The sequence below is a fragment of the Plectropomus leopardus genome, chromosome 5 (genome assembly GCF_008729295.1).
Source record: "Plectropomus leopardus isolate mb chromosome 5, YSFRI_Pleo_2.0, whole genome shotgun sequence".
NCBI lineage: Eukaryota > Metazoa > Chordata > Actinopteri > Perciformes > Serranidae > Plectropomus > Plectropomus leopardus.
Window position 1 is genome coordinate 5,143,155 of NC_056467.1, and position 24,155 is coordinate 5,167,309.

Genomic DNA, 24,155 nt, shown 5'->3' on the forward strand with positions numbered 1-24,155 from the left:
GTGAGACTTGGCATGAGATGTTTGGTTTTGTTCACAGTTAGAGCAGACACCCCATGTATTGAGGCTGTGTCCTCGCCACAGCGGCCGCAGGTTTAACCCCAACCTGCAGCCCTTAGCTGCATGTCATTCCCTTTTGTGTTTAAGTTTTCCTTTGTGTGATAAAGGCAAATGACAAAAAAAATTATTTTAAAAAAAGAAAGAAAGAAGTGACAAATAAACTGCAGTATAAACTGGCTGAAGAAACCAGTATAAAGACTGAACTTTTAATTAAAAAATAAAAATAATAAATAGTGGTAGCTGTCTGAGGGTGATGAGAACTACCTTCAGTGACAGAAACCATCTTTGGGAAAAATGATTTAGTGTGTACTTTTTGTTCTTAGTTTGGCCTATGTCCCATTACTAACATGGAGGGGTGGGATTTGATCTATACTGCAGACAGACACCATGGGGAAAATCAAGACTGAAAAGTTACACTTTGGAGGAGCTGTCATGTTGTCCATCTTTATATATGGCATATGGTTTCCCCAGAAAGGGTAAGTGATAAAAAGAATACAAGGAGAGGAAAACAAGGCAAACTGAATTTGCATTTTTTTTTAAAAATAATCAAAAGATGTGTGAGAGAGACATGGAAAGGTGGGAGTGGGGGGGTGCAGGCACAGGGCCCAGTATTTTGCTGTACTACGCCCCTGCTTAAAAGTGTTTACAGGACTTTTGACTTTCTATTGTGCAGTTAATAGCTATGGCCACTGTACTGTGTGATTAATCTTGAACCAAATTTCTAGTGTAACTCACCTAAACAAAAAGTTAGAAGTCTGTCATGCTTCTTCTCTCTTTTGAGTGTTACATCAGCTTCATTCACACTCCTAACCGCATCCTGATTGATGATCTCCGCCCTTCAAAATAAAAGCGCTATCACGTGAAGGAGTAGTGATGGGGCGGGCTCAGGGGACACCTCAGCCAATCAGCGTCTCTGTTTTGCGGCTTCCCATTCGTGGATAAACATTGCGACCTAACCCACAGGGCTCTCAGTGGGGCAAGGCACGCCAATGTGACAGAGGCCGACTCGTGTCTGCAGTTGGTGTTATTAGTGCGAGCTCGGAATTACACACCAACATTTGACACGTTATGGTGAAGCATCACCCCGTTTCGGAGGGAGGAGACGCAAACCTTTCGCCGTGACTTCGACCTCCACCACCGGAAACCCGTTAGCTTATGGTAGCTAACGCAAGCTAGCTAAGTTAGCTGTTACCCTCGTTTTTTCCACGCAGCTGACCTCCACCACAACACAGGCGTACTGAGAATCATTTGCTTGCTAGTTTGGGGTCGTTACCTTCCCGTGTCTTTACGTCCCCCCCGCCCCCGTTTGTCCCCTCGTGGTGCCCCGTGGACGGTTCCCGAATATGATACATAATGAGTCAAAGAGATACCTTGGTTCATCTGTTTGCTGGAGGGTGAGTAACATGTCACATACTTATAAAATACAGAGCTAGCTAGCTCTATGCTCAGGGCTAACTCGTTGCTAACACGCATAGCTTCATATAAGGAGAATTTGCTTTGGTGTGGTCATGATTTGGGGATTTGGTTAGTGGTTATATTGTTAACCTGAAGATTATTGTTAGCATCGGTGTGTCAGATGTTAACCAATCTTGTCCATGCGTGTGCACCCGTAGGAGTTGAGCTCAATGTCACAAATGACATTTCAGTGTATGCGTTGGCTGGTCTGTGTTTTGTTATTAAACCTCATGGCAGTTATGACATTGCACCCGAAACATAAAGCTAAATATTAGCTGCACATGTGTACTGTCTTCGTTTCGAAAAGCCGCCAGTGTTAAAAGTGAACCTGCTTTCGGTGTCATTTGTGTAACGGCCATAACGTTAGCGCACCAAAACAATCGTGGGCACACTGCCACTAAAAAAAAGGTCACTCAAAAATAGTGCTTACAAACCGCAGACTAACGTGCATGCTCCGGTGCGACTAATACAGTGTCTAAACTGTGTCACAGTGCAGTGTGGACAAGTATTTTCGGTCATAGTGATCTGCCAAAGCTGGTTGACAATGAGATGCATTTTTTATTAAATCTGAATGTAATCGCAGTCTTCAACTGTTCTGGAAAGATTATGATTGCACACAGTCTCAACTTTTAGGTGAAACAGCATCCCTGTACATTGATAGAAAAATACAGTTTTGTGGAGTGGTCCTTTCTTGCCTCCAGCAGAAGTTATATAGGATTTAAAATAAGTTTACCATGATTATTTTAAGGGCAAATATTGCCTTCACATATAAAATTGAAAAACAGCACAAACTCTGAGAGGGTTTCTTATCTTTATCATTTGTATGGCTACACTGATGGAGGGATGACTAACTGTAATGTATTCGGATAAAACATTCTACCAAAATTAAGCATGCATTTAGTTTTATGAGCCTAAACATGTTTACTGTGTGCACCCTCTAAGAATAGCAGCGGGTTTTGGTTGCACATCAAGCTGCACCTAAAGGTGCCATATTGTAAAAAGTCAGATTTCTATGTCTTCCTTATTAAAAAGCAAGTATAAGTGCTATCCACGGAGAAATGCACACAGCCCGTATTCAGAAACTGTGCCTTTAAACAAGCCGTCCACATATCCATGATTTTGTGATGTCACAACTATTGGCTACTATATAAAAAGTAATTTCAAGCTTAAACATAAACACTGTAAATGGGTCGCCTTGTATTTCCTGGAGGAATATTTTGCAGTGTATGTGAAAATGGAGTATTTCAAACATAGGGTGATTACAGGTATATTCAGTCACACAGTAGGAGAAAAATGTGTTTTTTGAACATTAAAATGTGTCAACATGTTCTAGTAGAAACCCAAAATAAATGTAATGAAATGAGCATAATAAGGGACCTTTGAAGTTGAAACCTTAGTAAGATCAAATGTAACTGCTCTTCTGGGCGTGCTGCTCCTGTGTCAGCGTCCTGATTTCTCTGTGTTTTGTACAGTAAGCGCCTGACACAGACTCTGCCAAAAACTCTGTTGACAAAACTTTCTATTTCTGCTTTGTTGCTGATTGAATATTAACCCCAACTAAAGATAACTGCTGTCGCCTTCGCTTTTGATATCCTCAAGTCTGGCCCGGCCCCACCCTGCCCGACATGGTCCTGTCAGGTTCAGTTTATTTATGTAGTCCACGTAGATATTGTTTTTGTGTTCTGTCTTATCAGTCCTTTTTTTATTTGGTACTTGATTACCTACCTGAAATATCCTTGCTGGCCATAAACTGATGCCCTGGATGTAGCAATGTTTGCTCAGAATGTCAAGTTATGGTCTTGTAATAAACAGAACTTGAGAGGAAAAAAAAGTTATACTTTTATAATTTTGCAGACATTTATTTGTTTTACAACTTGCAGTTGTGTAAAGTGTGGTTTTTGATACATTAGATACAAAATGAGAAACATCTCTAAAACCACATTTATTTTTTTTCTGTCAGCTAAATTGTTGTGATGACAGGATTTACACTCAGAAAGTATTTGCAGTTATAATGCAATTCCTATTTGTTTCATTCTTATATGAAAATGCATATCTGTGATTTGTGATGTGGCATGGCACTGCACAGAAGCCTGTTGTGATTTCCCAAGAAACACAAAGCATTCCTGACTGGCTCTATGTTCCCACACATTGTCATTTCTTGTCTACGTGCCAGGGATCTTCAGAATTCCAGCCACATAATTTATTTATGCAAGAACTTTAACACTTTTCACACCTGCAGCCTTCCTGAATGCTTATGACGTCAAAAAAGGATACTGAGTTTCAGTCTTATTCTGTCAGCTGTTTGCTATGTCATCTCCACCTTTTTCATCTCTGTCTTTCTGCCAGATGTGGGGGCACGGTAGGAGCCATATTGACTTGTCCACTGGAAGTCGTGAAGACCCGTCTGCAGTCATCCTCCATCACCCTCTATGTGTCTGAGGTTCAGCTCAGTACTGTCAACGGGGCCAGTGTGGCCCGCATGTCCCCGCCTGGCCCTCTGCACTGCCTCAAGTGGGTATTCAACAATATTTATTTCTGTCAGTCTGCCATGTCCATACTGCTATTCCTTACCAGTCCAGTTATATAGATTCTCTTACAGGTTCTTTATTTTATTGCTAAAAGAAGTTGATTTAAGAACAGGAATCACATTTTAAACATAACAAAATGTTGTTTCTAGAGCAGTCACAGCAAAGCCATGGTACACTGTGTGGCCCTGGAAATAAAAAATAAATAAATAATATTCCTGACATCAAATCACTGAGTGAAGTTTTAGAAAGATTTTAGTACTCTCTCATCATCCCTCTTACTGCTGATTCACTGTTTGGCTGGCAGAGCTGGTGAAGGGAGAAGCGGCCGGTTTGGGAGTGGGTGCTGCCACTTCAGTCAGAACATCTTCAAGATTTGCTCAATTTTACATGGAAAATAAGACCAAACAGTTAGGCGTCATACAGGAATGTGCGTTATATTGACTAGTCAATGTATGGCAGCTTGTTCCATTTTGGGTGTATAAAATGTCTAAATCGCAAAAATTGAGTTTAAATTGTCTTGTCATTTTTTTTAAACAACCATCTTCAGCTTTTTGGTTTTCTTGCTCTCTCCTACATCTCTTTCCCTCTCCCTGTCACAAAAAGAAAAAAAAAAGTCTTAAAATGTGATAGACACACTGCTCTGCCCATCCAGATCAATTTCTCTTGGGGGATAGTGTGTGAGCAGACGTGGTGTGTTTTTCTATCTCCAGGACTCCAGACTGTGACCAATAAGTCAGTTTTTGTAACCATGGTGCACCACAGCGACTTGTAAATATTAATATATGAACTGAAGAGCTTGTTTCTGGTCACGGTGATTTAATGGTGTCGCAGTAACAGCTTAACTTTAAATGAGTTTTAATGATGGTGTAAGCAGGTGAGGGGTGTGTTTTTGTTTCTGCAGGGCTCAAGACAGCGACTATTTAGTCGCATTTATTATATAACAGAAGCTTGAGTTTGTTTAGTTCTTGTGTAGTTGTTTAGAGGGGAATACTAGAGGGAATTTCAGAAATCGGGATATAAATATAAACATATATATAAATATAGATAAATAGATAGATAGATATGTATACTTTATCACAATATTGCCATGAAATATTGCAATATTATTGTATAGGCTGTATAATCCAGCCCTTTCTTTATATAGTCAGCTCTCTGACAGAAAGGAAAGGCTGCACTCATGTTCATAAATTACACCAAATCAATATTTACCCATCCTCTGGCACTTGCTGGTTTCTTCAAGTACAAAGGAAAGTGCTGACAGTAAAAAATAAATAAATAAAATTTAATAATTTAGGACTGTTTCCTACTCTGAACCAGGTCACTATTTATATCCAGCAAATATATAATATATCATAAACATTGACATCTTATGGTGTTTCTTTGAGTATTAACCAAAATGAGTGCAGCTGTTCATGTATGTAGCTAACAGTTCCTCCTCCCTGCTCTCCCAGAGAGGTTGGCCTGCAGAGCCATGGATCCTTTCTCATAAGGCACCATGTTGTTGCTGTTGTTTGGTCTGGCTGACATCCCCCTGGCAAGGCCAACCACTCCCTGAAACCCAACTCCTCACCCTTTGGGAAAACTATACACAGAGTACACATCAGTCTTGAGCCAAACGGGAAATTGTATTACAAATCCAACTATTATTGCTTCTTTATCTTGTGAGATTTTCATACATTTTGGATTCCTCAAGACTCAAGTGTCTCTTTGATTTGGATAGATTGCAAGTTGTGATGTTGAAGGAAATAAGGTCATTACTACAATAAAAAAGAATGACCAGCTCTCTTCTGCAAAGGTCATGTCCTGGCTGCTGTGAGGGCTCTGGAAAAAATGAGTTTGATAGCACCATGCCACTCCTCAAATTCATAGAACTAAATTCCATTTAAATGAAATGTCAGTCAGTGAAGCAGTATGTTCTGTAGGCTGGCAGTATAATCCCAACTAAATACGTTCTGGCATGTTTTCAAACTGCTGTTGAATACAGTGCTGCAGCAAAATGCTAGAAGGGCCTCTGCAATTTATAGTCTTTTCATTCAGCAGCATTATCACTAGATTGAATACCTTGCACGAAACAGATGTGGTAGACATGTCTTGTCCTTTTTCCAAACCAAAAGGTAAGAAGAAGTTAGTGTTATAACTTCGAAAGTAGACTAAAAAGGCTTGCAACCACCACCAGTCAAATAACACTGTTAACATGTTGCAGGCATTGGAGGATATGACGTGGTCATCAAGGCTGCATAACAATTTAAAAATGTTAATTTGGTCAGCCTCTGAACACAGAAGCCACTCTAATGTGGCACACCAGTGTTAAAATCTTGAAGAAGACAGTCATTTCAAAACAGTGTTAAATTATTAAATGTATTGAGTATTGTGGCTACGAGTGTGCAACTTTTTTCATCCACCACTGCATATCAGTGTTAAGACATGACAGGTAGTTAAAGCCCCTTTATCACTACAAAAAACCCACCAACAATTGCTAATGTTTGGCTTTTTTATTAAACAGGAAAGGTTACAATCAGCAGCCACTCCCAAGTCAAATGACTGCATTAGTGATGCATTAGTAACAGGTATTTATCGACTCCAGCTCAGAGCAGCTTCCATTGGCAGTAATGGAAATACAACACCAGGGTGGATGTGCTGATTTTACCCCATTTGCTAGTGCGATGCAATGGCAGGCCACCAGAAAATACCGTCCGCCTCTGCCCAAGCAACACTCGAACATTGTTCCAAATCAGTCCACACAGAGTTTGAGAGAGAGACTGAATAAGTAAGAGATATAAAAAACAGCAACTACTGTAACATTTTCACTGGTCTCCATGCTGCTTTCTACTGTTTACTAACCTTTTTTCCAGCCTGTCTGTGATGTCAGACATGACATACTGGTAAAAAACACACATACACACCCAGAGAAAGGCATACTTGTCTGCTGCAGAGGTGCGTATATAGCTGTGGTCTACTGGCAATGGGAAATGAGTCTATTACTCATTTGTAGTCATTTTTTTTGTGTTTGAAAATCCTGCGTGTAAACACTAATTTTGGTGGGAAAAGGACCAAGGAATAGAAGACCAAATCTGCTTTTTGTAAGTTGCACACAAATGCCAATAAATGAGAAAATGCATGAGTGTTCTGACTCTAGGCCTCAAATCTTTTGTAAAGCAGCTCACGAGCTTTTTGAAGACTTGCTGTACTGCCAGTGTTTAAACTAGACAACTTTTTCCCATTGCCCAGAAATGTGCTTGTTCCTCATGTCCTTTTTGGTATTCTGTCGTTATGCAAGACTTGCCTATGTAATATTTATAACTCTGTTTCCTGCTACATCTAGTTTTAATTGGCACGCCTCTTCAAAGTCATTATTTTATCTAACACAGTTGTAATATTAAAATCTAAAACATATATTCCTAATATCCTTTAGTGCTCAATAGACCCCTAAATGCAAGTGATTACTGACATTTTTTTCTATTCTTAGATTCATACTAGTTTCTTTGAATGTAGGCTAAAGTTCCTCCTAAAGGAGGAAGGACAAGCAAGGCCATGCCATCTGGTGACCGACTGTGCTCAGGTGTCATGGTAACCTTCACATTAAATTTAGTCACCAAGGCAATATATGTGTCCTTAAAGTGTACCGGTGCTAAATGCATTTATTTCCTCAGAATGCATTTGCAAAACAGATTTTTCTGAAAAGTTTGAAACCTGCATTATTACCATTATGTCAACTTGCTTGCAGTCTTAACTTCCTTTTTTAGTGTATCAATGTTTTTTGACTTGTTACCGCCACCTGTTGATAAATGGACTGTACTTAAAATCAACAGAAAATGGACAATAGAAAAAATGTGTATCCATGACCAATAATAACTTTAAAGCACGCAAGTTGTCTCTGTGTTAGACTCATAATGTACATGTTTGTGTGTGTTTTGTATTCAGGTTGATATTAGAAAAAGAAGGACCTCGCTCTCTCTTCAGGGGCCTGGGGCCAAACTTGGTGGGCGTGGCACCTTCCAGGTAAGCTGTCTCTTCCACCTGTTATTGTCACAATGTCATCTTCATCATATTCTCAGCTATGGTTACCGTATATACCGTATTTGATGGATTTTTCTTATGCCACCACACTGGTGCATGGCTGAAACAATTTCTACAACTCTTCAACAAAAAATGTAAAATATATCATACTGTTTTCGGGGAAGACAGATTATTGGCCTGGTCGATTAATAGGGCCGATATTTGGCATTTTTCCAATTATCTGTATCACCATTTTAATTGTAACGGCTTTTAGCATTGATTAAACATTTGCGAAAGACATTTAAACAAAGTTTTGTGTTGGGTTTGTTATGTTCCAATTTCTAAATATTAACAGGAAGATTTTCATTTTTTATTGTAAATGCATGTCATAATCAATATTGGTTATCAGTCTTATTAACTACTAATAATCAGTATTGGTATGTAAATTATGCCATTTGGCAGAGTTTTGCTGTTGGGGAGAGGAGGGATATATAGACACTGGTTAAATGAAGGGAAGTCTACCACAGTCTATCTACTCATACTACCCACACGCATTTGATACAAAGCTGGTTCAACATTGGCAAAGTATCCCTTTAACATAAACAAACTGAGATTGATTTGATAAAAAGGATCTAAACCAGCAAAGTGCAGTTCCTATCAGCTGTTCTTATTCTTTGGTAGCTGATTTAGTGGCATTTTATGCAAGCTCACATGAGCACAGTATTTGTTTTTCACTGATACATGACTGTTAGATACTGTGGTATTACGTAACCACCACAGGGCTCTTTGAGGTTACTTGGTGATAAAGAAGCATTAGGGTTACATGGTCATTTAGGTCTCATTCATCTTCATGGCTTCCTCAGCAGCTTCTACACTGAAACATGGCAACGGCACATTTAAAAGTGTTTGGTCTGTGTCTTGGAAATACTGTAATTAACTGCAGTTAGGTAATAACAACATGATCATAATCATTTATCACCCTTACTTTTGATGATTGGAGCAAAGTGTGGGCTAATGGCAGAGGGCAGCAGCGAATGCTGCAGCGTGCAGGTGCCGGTGCTAAGCATATGTGGAGTGTTTTGTTAACATTTTCTCTGAATGAATGCTGAGGAGTGAGCAGTGGAGGTGAAGGCAACAAGGCTTCCTTAGCTGTGACGCACATTTAAAGAAGAACGTGTACACAAACACTGTCTCACAATGTGACTGATGAGCTTTCAGCATCATTAGCAGTCTGACTAAGCACATTTTATAAATGAGCCTGACTGCACATTGTGCTGTTAGAAAGAGAAAGCAGTTGTACAGTATTAACACATGAACATGATTGTTTTGACCTTTTTTTAATTAGTGAAAACAAGATAATTAGTGAAAATAAATGAGGACGTGCTTTTTATACTGAATAGCCTCTTTATCCAACTAGGCTGATTTGCTAAGACTGTTGGTTCTGCTCTCGGCTTTACACTTAATGAATTTTTAAAGCTCATTAAGCTGAACCTGACATGGAGACAGTTTTACTTGTTGATGTAGTGTAATTAATCAGCTGCATTGCTACCAGAGGCACACAGTTGACCAGAACTAATGAGCTTTACACTGAAAACATGGCATGTATAACTTGTTCTGCTATGTACTGGTGTAACATTCTTACCTTTTGTACCTTTTGTATTTTCTTTCAACAGAGCGATATACTTTGCTGCTTACTCCACTGCCAAAGAGAAACTGAATGCTGTGTTGGAACCCGACTCCACACAGGTACACATGGTGTCCGCTGGAATGGCAGGTAACTACGTATGTGCGGTAAAAGGTTGAGCAAAGCTTTATATGCCTCCACGCTGGCGATAGCGGTGGCCGGAGGTATTATGTTTTTGGGTTGTCCTTCTGTGTGTCCCATTCTTGTGAACCCAATATCTCAGGATTGCCTTGAGGGAATTTCTTCAGATTTAGCACAAACATTCACTTGGACTCAAGGATAAACAATAAGTAGATTGTTGCGGTCAAAGTTCAAAGCCACCGTAATCTCGTCTGCCTCATTCATGTGAACACAATATCTCACCTTAAGGGAATCTTTAAAAATGTGGCATGTGTTCTCTTGGATTCAACGATGAACTGATCATATTTTGGTGGTCAAAGGTCAAGGTCACTTTGTCCTTGTATACATCTCATTTATTTGAACGCAGTATCTCAAGAACCTCTTAAGGGACTTCCCTCAAATTTGGCACAAAGGTTCACTTGGACTGAAGGATGAACTAATCTTGGGTCGTTTACATCTTCTGTACATAAAGATGGACAACATGACAGCTCCCCCAAAGTGCAGCTTTTCAGTCTGGACCGCCCCCTGGTGTTTAACTGCAGTATAGGTCATAAAGCCCGCCTCTCCATGTTAATGAATGGGAAATAGACCAAACTAAAAACTTAAAGTACATGCCAAATTCATTTTTCCAAAGATGGTTTCTGTCACTGAAGGTAGCTCTCATCATCCTAACGTTTGTTCTAATGAGTTATTAAATTCTACAAAAAGGGGATTTTCCGCCAAGTGATGGCTCTGTTTCTCAATGGAGTTGCTTGCGATTGACATCCATGTTTTCAACGACATGGTTGTTAACCATAAGTGCAACCTGACTGGTGCAGGGAATTCACTGCGTGGCTGTAATGGTCGTTAACATACTGTCACAGTGTGTACATTTCCAGCATGCTTGTCAGAAATGCTGAGTCACTTATGTACTATAGGGCTGCTGCTTTTCTCTCCATTGAATCTTCTGAAGTGAGTAAGCAGTGGTGAACTAGTTTTTGTTACTTGTTCTTTGACAGTCTAAGGACATGGCCCACTTTATGCACACGAAAGAAGTTTGGGGAAGGAAATCCCTTTGGTGCAGAAAGCCCTCTAGGCAACTTCTCGAAACAACCTCTGCTCGTGAGGACCCTGTGTATTTAAAAACAAGCTCATCATGTTTCTTTCACCTTTTGTCTAGATATACTGCCAACTCAGTGATCTTAAAACAGCTTAATTAAAATCATTACACGTTAAAAGGCCAGATTTAGATACAGTGTCATTATTCTCTGATGACTTCTCTGTCAAGGGAAGGTTATCTGCTCTGGTGTCACACTGATCCAGCAGGGAATGCCGAACCGTTACAATGTGGGTCAGTCACAGCTACAGTACACATGCCTGTGTGTGTACGTGGGTCAGTCTGACAGGTTCACCGAGGTGCCACTTTTAGCACACCATGACTCAGACTTTTCAACAGCCCGGTCAAGGTCAGCTTTATGAGTACATTTCTCTCCAGTGGCAATTCACATATTCTGCAGACCTGACTAAGCTGAACTGACAGGTGATGAGGAGTCGACAGCGCAAAGATTATTCTTTTTTGAATGATACATGATACCTACAGCATGGGTTAGCGCTGGCTGCCATGGATGCCAAATGGATGTCCACTTGGTAGAAAACGGTGAGGTTTTTGTTCTTTTTTTTCTTCAAAACAAGGTCATTTTTTTCTGACCGCTCACACAACAAATAAAGACATCAACATATCATACTGTGACGTCACAGTGTCATTACAATAGTAGACCTGTTGCAGCTGTCGCAAATTTGCATCCCTGCTGTTATGACTGTTTTTGTTGTGCAGTATTTGCAGGCAGGTTTTTGCATTTTCATGATGTTTAGTCATGCCCTTGGTTTGTAAAGCCCTTTACCACTACATTCGAATTTTTCTCAGCAAACATCATTCTTGTCGCTCCTGTCCAAACTTTTAAATTTTCTAAAGTACTCTTTCTGCAAAAGAAATAACCATTTATCACCAACCCCCCCACCCCCCACCCCCCCTCAAAAATCCACTATTTCTTTGGGCTGTAATGTGCATACATGTCAGAAACAGGCCTCAAAACCTGTTGTCTCATGTCGTGCTTTGCATTTCTGAAGTTTTCACGAGGTTGGAATATGCTTTGTTAAATCCTTTGGGATTATGGCAGAAAGGGAAGTAAAATGGTTGCATGCCAATCATTTTGCCACACACAAGCCTTTGTCTGTTTTAGGCTTTAACTCTACTGTAGCACCTGCTCTCGCAAGGGCAGGAGACCCCCCATCTCCAGGGGTCTCTAGCTGCATCTGTGAGGAGTTACTTGGGGCTGCGTGAGTACTCACCACAGGTCTGTGCTTCTTTTTATAGCTGGTTTGTCTCTGTCTTTGTCTGCATTTCTGTTCTCTACATCTAGGTCAGTGGATAAGAAGTTCTTTTTTTTTTTTTCGGCATTCAGTTTCTCATTTACCGGCACACAGAGGATAGTCTATTGACAGGCTAGTTTGTTCCCACAAAGTTGCCTTTGTGACTTTACATTTCATTTTTATTTGTATTTTTAGAGAACATTATGACACTGTTTTACTGGGTTTCTACATGTCATGAAAACCTGAAAAGTCATGGAATTTTACAGTAATGTTTTCCAGGCCTGGAAAAGAGTAAATTGGCTTGATATCTTTCAAAAAGGATAGAAGGCAATGAGCAACATATAAAAAAATTACCTCAAAATCTGCAAAAAAAAAGAAAAGAAAAAAAACAAGAAAATCTGCAAAAAAAAAAAACATTGTTATAACTTAATCAAAATACAAATATGTACATATAATTATGATTTTATAATTTTATATATATTTTTCTCAGCATTTTCCCTTGTTTTTTTGTTGTTTTTTAAAATATTTTATAAATTCTTGCAATTTTTTTTCACGGTTCTCACTTCCTCTTTTCCTGTGTTTCTCAAAAGAGATCAAACCAGTTTGCTCAGTGCTCAAAATACCCGTGAAAGGTGTCTGAACGCAGTACAAGAAAATCCAGGTCGATGCCAGATCGATCCAGGTCTCAAGGGGTTAAAAATCACTGAAAGTTTTGGGAAAAGTCGTGGCAATTTGCTGTGTGTAACTGAATTGCCACAGTAATCTTTCATGTAAAGTTACATAATGGCACATTATTTTTTCTGTAGCTGTGGATATAATGTAGCTCTAATATGTGTGTGACACATATCAAGCCACCTTAAATTATGTTTGAATGTGATATGTTGAAATATATATATATGTATATAATTATATGTGAGTAAGGGAATTAAGGGCGCAAGAACTTAATTTCTCATGGATCCTTGAAAAGTCATGGAAAAGCTTTGAAATTTTGTCCATGAATATGTGTGGGAACCCTGGTTTTAATTTAAACACCATGAATGCAGCATAAAGAATACTACACCTTATGTGCTGTGTTACCTTGTTAATATTTGATTGTCCCACTGGCAGCTGGACACGTAGGCTGACAGTAGTATTTTTAGACTGAACAAAATGTAATTCTGTTGTTTTTCTGTTTTTTTTTTTGTTTTTTTTGTTTTCCTCCACAGGTTTTACAGCCATCACAGCAACCAATCCAATATGGCTCATAAAGACCCGTCTCCAGCTGGATGCTAGGTAAATATGACACCAGGGTGTGAGCTTCACAAAGTCCAGTTCCCAAGAGTGGGGACTAACAGTTGTTATAAACCCTTTGACGTGGTTTTGATTATTGCAAATGTCCATAGCTACCTTGTGTGCCAGGGTGTGTTCTGTCTCTTGCGACCGTGAAGTTGTTAAACAGCTTACAAAAGCTCCGATCCTACAAATCAGCATTTGTAGGATCTGAAATGGCTTTACAGACTCCAAGTGGTAGTATAAAGAAAGGCACTGTTTTCTATGAGCCAAAATGTTTCCAAGATGTAGAATTTATGTATACATTGCTATAATCACATAGAAATTCTTTGCATGAGAGCTTTTAAGTTGACAAGTTCCTGTTAGTGCTTTCGTTGGTAATTTTGTCCCTTGGGGCTTACTGTACTCAAGCCCTAAAGGACAACGTTACCAAACAGAGAAAACAGGGACCTGATAACACTGACTCTGATGTTATTTACATAAAGACTGCAGGGAAGTGACTGTAGATCATCAATTGTGTAAGACAGGCTGCTGTTATGTCCTTGTGTTTGTCCTTCTTCTACAAGAGCACAGCTTTTCATGCACACTCATGTTTTAAATGCAAACATTAACAGTGAGCAGGTGCAGAAACTAGTTTTGTTAGTGCTATGCATTTAGGTGTTACCTTAGGCTTCATGACTTTACATCTACATGCATTATTACACAATGGAGGGCATCATGCCTCGGGGCTGTATGTCAGCAGCCAATCATGCAAACGAATGGACCCATCAGCCTGATGTTATTTTGTGCACATTTGTCATTGTAAGCTCAAGAACCTTTCGTGTTTGTGGTGATTCACTTTGGTCACATTTGTTGAAAAAAAAAACTGTCAAAATGTTTAATTGACTATTTTATAGTCATTGACTGTTCAATCCTCTAAAACCGACCAGTGGGAACTGAAAGTCGTCAACAAAATCACGTAGAAAAAGGCATTTACAGCAACAGGCTGAGCTAAAAACAAGCCTTATGCAAGTTTGGTCTCTTCTTGAAGCAGAGATCAGCAAATGAATTTCGTAGTCAATATTTACTTAAGTTAGGCTCAATACAAGGATTATACGTTTCTGTTGTCTTTGCCGCCATCTTGACTGTAGGGGAGCCAGGAGGGACAATTGAGTGAGATTCAGCTCTTCTTTGTTTGGGAGGGGAGGGGGAGGGCTTTTATTGGACATTTTGTCTGAGGATCGTCTCCATACAGCCAGTCTACCCCAGTTCCACCCTTTACATTGCATCTTCAAGGGGGAATTTCATACCGTTATTCTGCCTCGCCGCTCTATTTAAAAGGTACAGTCGCGGAATTGGGGGACAGAGTTGTCTGGTTTTCAATGCGGCATTGGAGGTAGCACCAAAATCAGGTTTGTAGAAACGGGACAGCTGGTTGCACAGGATCATGGGCAGAATGGGTGCAGCATTTTGACTGTTTGTCACGCGTGCGATCCAGCGCGGGGAGATTTAAAAAGCAACTGCTAGCAGTTAGCAGCAAACTCAAAGAAGAAGAACAGAAAAGCCCACAAATTTGGAACCAGTGAGATTTGGGAACTCCCTGTCCTCTGAGCAGAAGACAAGATCAGCTGCCATTAGCAGAGAAGGTAAATGAGTGTTTTGACGTATTATACCATTGTTATAGTTTAGCAAGGGCTGCAATATACAAATGCTATATGTCACACTAGTGGCCGACGCTGTGGTGTTACACGTCACGCCCGTCACTCCTTTTGCTTCTGGGTTTCTGGCACGTTGTCTGAAATGACACACTGGGTGGAATGATGCTGCTGTTGTTTAGGTTTGTGTAAGGCGGCATAAAGAAGGGACTTAGTAGTGGCCCTAAAGTGTGATCTCTGTGGATAAAGGTGTCTTGATAATGAAACCCGCATATTTTCTCACCTTCTATCCACTACTGCGATAAATCCACACTGAACGCACAGCCTGTCATTCACTCTGTCCCCACCCACATACCCCCAGAAACACTTGGTGGACATCTGCACTCAGTGCACACTTCTAGTCGCAATCATGTTTAGTTGTTTCTCTCTAGTCCTTTTAATTGTGGCTTTAAAAAATATTTCCTGTCTTTTCTCAGGAATCGGGGTGAGCGAAGGATGAGTGCGTTTGAGTGTGTGCGACGGGTGTATCAGACAGACGGCCTGCGAGGCTTCTACAGGGGTATGTCGGCATCCTACGCCGGCATCTCAGAGACTGTGATCCACTTTGTGATCTATGAAAACATCAAACGCCGCCTCTTGGAGGCCAAGGCACCACAGAACATGGACGAGGAAGAGGAGACGTCCAAAGATGCTTCAGACTTCATCGGGATGATGCTTGCTGCTGCCACCTCCAAGACCTGTGCCACAACTATTGCTTACCCTCATGGTAAGAGTTTGTGCTTAGCAATTAGCTGATAGCTGGAGGATTATTAACACATGGATCCATGTGTGTTCTTTTGCAGCCTTCAGCTGCCGCGTTAGTTCAGTTTCGAAAGTTGCACAATAACACAACAACTAACCAAACAGAGACCATTTACCCCTTGTGCTCTGCAAGGAAAAAATGCAGTTTCAAAATAGTCTGGTGGCTGAGGACGGGGGCCGCAGCAAAACAGATATGAGCCGTCTGAAATAAAGGGCCACCTACAAAAATCAATATCAGTTTAATTGTACGCTGATCATTTTACCTTTAAATCTTGCCGTCAGGCAGCTCTTTCCAACGGAGAAATAAAGACATTGCATTACCTTTTTCAAAGCCACCAGACTCCATCGAACAGTAATGTCACCCTTAGTGCTTGGGTTTGCAGTGGGGTCCAAAAATCCACGTCTAGTCAAGATCCTCATTACAAATGATAAGATCACAGGGTTCCCACGGTCATAGAAATCCTGGAAAAGTCATGGAACTTCATGATCTCATTTTCCAGTCCTGGAAAAGTAAAGGAATTCTGTTGTGTGTAATGACATTGTAACAGTGGATAACCCTCCACATAATGTAACATGACAGAAAAAAGTATTTTCCAAAGCTGTCCATGTGACAGAGCTCTGATATGCATCGATGTGTGACAGTTAACCATCTCATACGTTTCTTCATTTGCTCCCCACGTTCCCATTTCCCTCCATGTATGCCAGCCAGCTAAAACAATTTTTAAATCTGATATGTTTGAAAAACGCAGGGCAAGTGTGGCAAGATGGAAAAGTTAAGAAATGTTCTCCATGAAAATGTGTGAAACCATGATATCAGCTTAGCAATTTGAGTTTTACATGAAAATATTAGAGATTTTCTTTGTGACCTCAGACTTTTGAACGCCAATGTTTTTATAGCGACAGCATCATGCGGGAACCTACTATGTCAGGTCACATGGAAAAAAAAATTCAGAAAAGTATTTTGATGGTAAAACATACATACTTTGACCAAATCTTGAATTTTGTAACACTACTGGAGAGCTACAGAATGATAAAAATAATCATTATTGTAATACATCAATTGATTTTATTTCTTGATTTACAAATACATACATAAATAGATACATAAAAATAAAGGAGATAACCTCAAACCCTTGTTTTTCTTCTCGACTTTGCAGAAGTGATCCGCACCAGGCTACGCGAGGAGGGCACCAAGTATAAGTCTTTCTTCCAGACTCTAACAACAGTGCCCAAAGAGGAGGGCTACCGCGCCCTGTACCGCGGCCTCGCCACCCACCTCGTACGACAGATCCCCAACACCGCCATCATGATGTGCACCTACGAGCTGGTGGTCTACCTCCTGAACCGTTAGAGTCTTCCCCCGCCACACGTAGACAGTATAATAACCCCGCCCCTGTTTGGAGACGGAGGAAAAGAGAGCTAACTGCACGGCAGCCAGCACAGCAACCTGCTCGCCAGAGGAGGACAGAGACAGCACCGTGACCTTTGTCTCAGAGTGGTTGTTAAAAATAAGTTTTGTTTTATAACCAAGGCATCTGGCACAGGGAGGAGGATTTTGAAGTTGCTCACATTGGTTTGGGGATCTGGGGTTTAGCAGTGGCGAAGAAATGGTTGCCCTAATTTCATTTTAATTCCATCCTTTTCTCCCTTTGGTTATATGCGTTGCTTCTGAAAGCTCTGATTCAGAGTGCTGAGGAAAGAGTTACAGTATATTCTGCCTCTAACAATACTAATGATGGATTAGAAGTGCAGTAATTCCAATCCGTACTACCTACTGGATATAAAACGCCCCCTGGCAGTTGCTGTCATACTGATGATCAGTTCTTAAAAAATATTTTGTCAGCAGTATTCCCTGCATCCATCAGAGCAGCAGTGCGGTATCTGACGAGGGGCTTTAGAGTTAGGGAAGAAGTCATCGGTGCGTGGAAAGAACAGAGGGAAAGATAGGGAGAGAGATGAATGGGAAACGTGCCTTGTGTGTAAACGTGATGTTCGACTTAGATGCACAACGGCTGTAAGGGGTTGATCTGTCACAACAGAGTCGTACACTGGTGTCGCGTGATTACAGGTGTCCTTAGTGAACCTTTTTCATATCGTGAACATAGACACACTCACCTAAAATTGGTCGCAAATGTATCTACAGCTCTTTACACTAAATACCTACAGGGTTGATATCTACTCGCTCAGTGCAAATGAAGTCTACGTAATGACGTCGACCTTTGTGTTTGTGTTAACAATGTGTGGAAGAAGAGCATTCACTAACATGAGATGGAGGGTGAAACATCCCCAAACTTAACCACAAAATAATCACCATTCTAACCACTGGAATGTAAATAAACAGGAGGATTAACTTCACAAAAGGCAGGCAAGTAAAACACTGACCCCATGTTTTGAATTAAAAATAAATATGATTAACACATTTTAACAAACTGTAATATTGATTGAGATATAAAATTCCCTCATAGTAGGCTTGGGTGGTATCTACTTTTTCATACCTTCCTGACATTTAACTGGAGTATACAGTATATGACAGTAATTGTGTAAAAAAAAAAAAATGAGAAGCTGAGCTCCTGGTGATAAAAGTTTTGTATTATGGTAGAAAATAAGCGATATGGATTTTTTTGCCGATATCCGATATGCCAATATATAACAACTCATTTGGCTGATATCGATACCAATATCGATATATCCACATTTTTACCTCGCCTTATTTTAGTAATCGTCAAGTCTCTTCTGTAGTGAAATTTACATTATAGTATGCATACTCTTATTGTGATGGCCCACCAGCAGATGGAGACATAAAATACAATGCTTTCAATGTACAGAAATGTTAGCATTCATTGAGCAAAAGTAGAAGAAAATTTGACAAAAAAAAGGAAAATAAAGTCAAAACCAAAACAAATTAAAAACAACATAAAGGAAATGACCTAAAAAAAAGTCCTTAAGAAATATAAATCCTGTAACATAATAAAGATATAAGTATAAATATATTTTTCTGTACATTTTTCTGTAGCTTCTTAAAACAATTAAATCTCCTCTCTTTTTTTGCAATTTGTGTGACATTTCTTGGCAAGTTACCTATTGTCTTTTCCCCTTTGTTTTCAAAAGAATTCAAACCCGTTTGCACATGGTACAAAGGTTTAAATACTTGTGAAATGTGTCTGAATGCAGCAGGCGAAAGTTATGTGTATCCAAGTTTCAAAGGGTTAATAGAAAGTAGAGCTGTGTTTTTGACAGTATTTAAAATGATACCTTAAGGAAGTCAAAATACCCTGGTATACCATTATATCTTGATACCGCCCAAGCCTTCTTCATAAGGTGATCAAGTTGAATTTTTTTGCCCAGAAAAGGCAAATGCAAACATTTAGTGCTTTTTGTTTCTTTTTTTGAGGAGGAGGAGGAGGAGGAGGAGGAGGAGGAAGGGGGATTAGCCTGTTAGTTGTTACCTTTGTTCAAATCGCACTTTTTCTCTTATGTTTTTCACAGTTGCAGAATCCAGGCTAGTTTTACAGGCGAGGACAATCCTCTTGAGTTTACTCTGGAAACTTGTACAGTTCAGCCAGTGTGTGAAGGAAGCGGCCAGGATTATGTTCTTCATAAGTGCACATTAATTCAACACAGACCAGTACATTAAAAAAAGAATGGCCACTATTTTGTTGATTCCTTCCCCGTAGTCACTTGTTTTTGAAAAAAAAACTGCATTTCAACCAGTGAAAAAAAAAAAGAAACAGCTTTCTTTGTCCTTTTGTCAGTGTTTTATGTGCTCTTGGATGTCCCTGACATGGAATAGAAAGGTACTTAATCTCTTCTTTGGATGCATTTGGTTTTTGTGTCATGTTTCAAACTGTACAACAGACAAAAAACAGTATTTTGCTGTCACCTAATTTATCCTATAAACTAGAGAAGTAAATTCACCTTTCAAACACGTGACACAAGAACCTTGTCTGTTGATTAATGTGTGCATTTCCCCCCAAAACTGCAAACTTTAAGGGCACGGCTTAGCCCCAAAATACTAACACAAATGATCATCTCACTTTTAACTGCATCAGCCTTGCCGTCATCCTGCAGTGTATTTTATCTCACAGTGCTGGTGTGCAGCAGTGGAGCGTGCCCGGCTGCTGTGATGTGGAGGGGGCTGTTTTGGCGAAATATGCAGCTCAACTATGCTCTTTTTCTCATGAGGCACAGTTGCACTTGAGATTGCAGAAACAGCTTCAGTGTGTAACCCCCTAATCAGCCTCAGATGCTACTCTCCGCTGGAATTATTGATGTGATCCTCAATGTGAACAGTTTTCAGTTTTACAGCACACATGAAGGATACATTAGATTAGCCTCATTGTGCAATTTTATCAGAGATGTATTAACACGCAGTACCATCAACACACACCATCGATGCAGAGATGTAGAGGGCTGCTTTTAGTGAATTTAGTGGTTTTAAAACAAGATGGACTGACAGCCTGTGCAGATAGTGTGAGTTGATTGTTCTTAGCCGGTTAAAGGGTCATTTCAGTCAAATTCATCCCTAAATATGAATATTTGGTTGAAATGACCCGTCAACTGTGTGGTTAACTACATGTCTTTCACTTGTATCAGTGTCTGTCATATGATGCATTATTCCCTGCATCCCATGGTTATTTTTTTGCACCAACATGTTTGCATCGTGTGCCAGTAAGTGTGTGTGCGTGTGTGTATATTTGTTCCGCGTGTGCTTGCTTAAATGACAATCGTGTGTCATTGGGTGGTGTCTTGTGTGTAAGAGACCATAAGAGTATGTGTGTACTCAGAAAAATAGCTGCAAACAGTGTTGTTTTTATCTTTTTAAATAAATTGTTGCCTTTTCCTGACGCCCTTTGTTTTATTTTTGTTTTTTTTTCTCCATGTTGTCATCGATGAGCCCGCTGTGAGTGTGGCTCGGCCTATGCATTCTCTTATACCTGTTTTTGTAAAACAAAAAGCCAATAAAATGGAAAGTGCAAGTATATTTACGTGTCAAGAACTCTTACTGAGAACACAAATTTTCGTTACTTGGTGGTTGATATCAGTGCGGCACAATCCTCAAATGAAACTTCTCTCAAAAACTGTTTCAAAAACTTTGTTTCCTGCATTCAGGTACTTATCAAAAGGTAAAATAACATAAGTACACTGCATCAGCATTTTGATGTTCAATACATTTTAAGTTTTTAGTTCATGACCCTAGCATGCATATGACTCATTACTTTTAAGTAATGGGTGTCAGATATTATTTGTTAGTTTCAATAATTTCATCAAAAATGGGGTGATTGTAAGTCAGTGTATGCATTTATTAACACAGTTACATAAAATGAAAAAAAATGAAAAAACGCAATATTGGAAGCGCTAACTTTTGAATTGTCCATGGTTACCATGGAAACTACCAGTGCATCTGTCAAACTTGATTGAGTCTGACACACGTGAAGACATCTGTTAACCTGCAGCAGATGATCAAACTTCATTCACATGTTAACGGTTAGAAAAAAACAATATTTCTTCAGCTGTTTCATTTGTATATGATAATATATAGTTTGGAAGAGTGTTTCATCAAGAAATCTCTAATCTGGACAAACAATCCAGGTTTGGCTGCTGGAGTTTGACTGGCAGATAGAGCACATTTCGGTATTATTGCTTATTCATTTCACTCTATAAAACTTATGTTGGTATTTAGAGAAATCCACTGATTAGTTCATTCGATGTGTGACAGGTTGTTTCAGGAAGTGGATGCCCTCCTTTCTCTGCAATAAAAGACTGTTTTATTTTTATTATATATATATAGCAACAAACAAAGTATTTCTCTTGTGGCCATTTTTGTCTCATCAATGTTGTCAAGGTCAAGGTTTTTTTTTCAAAATAAAAACGAATGTTTATTCATTTGTTTTATTGTTATTTCTGTTATTGCAGATGGAAGAGTACCTGTCAGAGGAGAGGAGTGACACAAGCAACAGGATGAGCTCATTGCCAGAGGTAAGTTACTTGACACTTTTAAGTGACTGTATAGAATTTGAAAATTTCCTAATTTTAATTCCCTCCATTGTAGTAAATGTAAAAGCAGAAAGTCACCGTAGCATAGCCTACAGTGAGATTAAAACACCGGATTATGCGACCCGCTTTCGGTTTGTCTCTCCGTTCGTATGTTCGTCCGTGCATCTGTCCATGCATGTGTCACATTCCCGTGAACGTGATATCTCAAGAACAACTTGAGGGAATTTCTTTAAATTTGGCACAAACATCCACTTAGACTCAAAGATGATTGGATCAGATTTCTGTGGCCAGAGGTCTGTCCATCTCGTTCTTGTGAATGCAATCTAGAGTGCATGGACCTTAAAATGTCAAAGGTCATAATTCTACAAAAACCCTTTTTTTGCCATTCTTCATCGTGATAACTCAACAGAGGGGGAGACATTTGGTCAGGTACTGAATTACTAATCTTGAAACTTTTGGCTGTATCAATCTAATAGTGCTGTCAGGTTAAAGATGTGTGTGAAGCATCCATGTTTTAGAATATGTCCCTACTGTGCTGCACCATTAATATTTGTATTCAGTTATTAATAACCTATGTTATAACTAAACGTAAGTTTAAGCTTGATCTTATAAACAGCTCCTGGTTGGGGGGAATCACTGTCTGACAGACGGACTGAATTCTGGCCAAAACTGAGCGGCCCACTGACTTATGCAGGGGTGACATTAAGTGTAAGTGCTGCTGCGGGCACATGCATTGGCATTGCCTTTTCTGCCTCTTTTGTTTTTAGTTTAGTTTAAAGATAAACGTAAATGTTATGTAATAGCTGATCGAGGCAGCAGTAGATCAACAACTCCATCGCTGGGTGGACTAAAATGGTTATTTTTCTCAACAGAGAGTGGTGTTTTTGATATTATGGCTTCAAATTGTAAGGTAAAGTGGCCAAAAAAATCTACATATAGCACATGCGTAAACGGATATTGATCTTTTAAGGTGGTCATTTTTTAAAGTGTCTCAAAACTAATCAGTTAATAAAAAAGGTTGCTCAGCATCATTTGATTATACGTACATGTGATGTAATAGTTTCTTAGTCAGAAGTTTATGTCAATAAAAATTGTGATTTGGTCCATAGCAGACTTAAAATGTGCTGTGTGTTTTTTTAAGGCACAGTGTGTAGGATTTCAAAAATATCTACATATATTTCCTTATTCGGGCATCACCCTTAGACTAAATTTTACATTCTGTGTGATTGAGTCCAAATGCATTTTTTAGGTTTCATTACATAGAAGATAGTAGACTTGACAGAAGAAATCCCAGATGTTTTGGGGGGGGTTTGTCTGTCACGTCCAGCTTTTACTTGTACATCTCTTCCCATGTAATTAGAAATTAGGATTTGCCATTTTATATCCTTTTGTGACTGCACACTCTTTGTCTGTCCATTCGTTTTTTTTCTTCATAGAGACCAACCTGCAAAAAGCCAGATGGACCTCATGGTGAGGGTGAGGAGAGCAGCAATGGAGAACAGCTGGATCAACATCAGCCCATCCACACAGTGCAGAAACCACACCGCTGTGAGCAGTGTCGGAGGAGTTACAGACATTTACACAGTTTGAAGTTTCACCTGTTTATCCACACAGGAGTTTGAGGCTATCACGTGTGTTGAAGTTTCATCATCATATCCACAGCGGAAAGAAGCCTCACATCTGTAGATATGTGGAAGAAGTTTCAGGCACTTACAGACGTTGACGGTACATCATCGTATCCACACCAGAGAAAAACCTTTCCACTGTGACCAGTGTGGGGAGAGTTTCAGATACTTGGAAACTTTGAAGCATCACGGGCATATCCACACACTGGAGAGAAGCCTCACCACTGTGACCAGTGTGGGGAGAGTTTCAGACACTTTGGCACGTGGAAGAGTCACCAGCGTATCCACACCCAAAAAGCACTGCCAGTGCACTAACACCGTTTAGAAAGTGTGGTAAAACACAGAAGAGTAAGGTACTACGTTTACATAGTGATACATGAGCATGCTGAAAGTAAATTAGTCTGCATCCAGAGACAGGCCACAAATACATCAAGAAGTATCTAGTAACCAGTTACATATATTTGCTCGTCAAATACATCAAAATAAAATATAAAATACTAATATGAGAAAAAATATTTAATTAAAATGCATAGGGCCCCTATGCACAGCAAGTTTAGTATCCCTGTCCTGCACACTGGACCTTTAACTTCAGAAATCCTTAATATACTCTGTTAAAAAGTGTAAGTATAAATGTCTGAGTCAC

At 39.6% G+C, this 24,155-nt stretch overlaps 1 protein-coding gene across 1 annotated transcript; it reads left to right on the forward strand.

Annotated features, from left to right (window-relative positions):
- The first annotated feature begins 1,035 nt into the window (after positions 1 to 1,035).
- LOC121943589 (solute carrier family 25 member 36-A) lies at positions 1,036 to 18,942 on the forward strand. The gene is made up of 7 exons (XM_042487150.1): positions 1,036 to 1,451; positions 3,859 to 4,023; positions 7,962 to 8,039; positions 9,710 to 9,810; positions 13,395 to 13,461; positions 15,569 to 15,858; positions 17,051 to 18,942. Exons 1-7 carry the CDS (start codon positions 1,411 to 1,413, stop codon positions 17,242 to 17,244), a joined length of 936 nt encoding a protein of 311 aa, XP_042343084.1. The 5' UTR covers positions 1,036 to 1,410; the 3' UTR covers positions 17,245 to 18,942.
- The last annotated feature ends 5,213 nt before the right edge of the window (positions 18,943 to 24,155 follow it).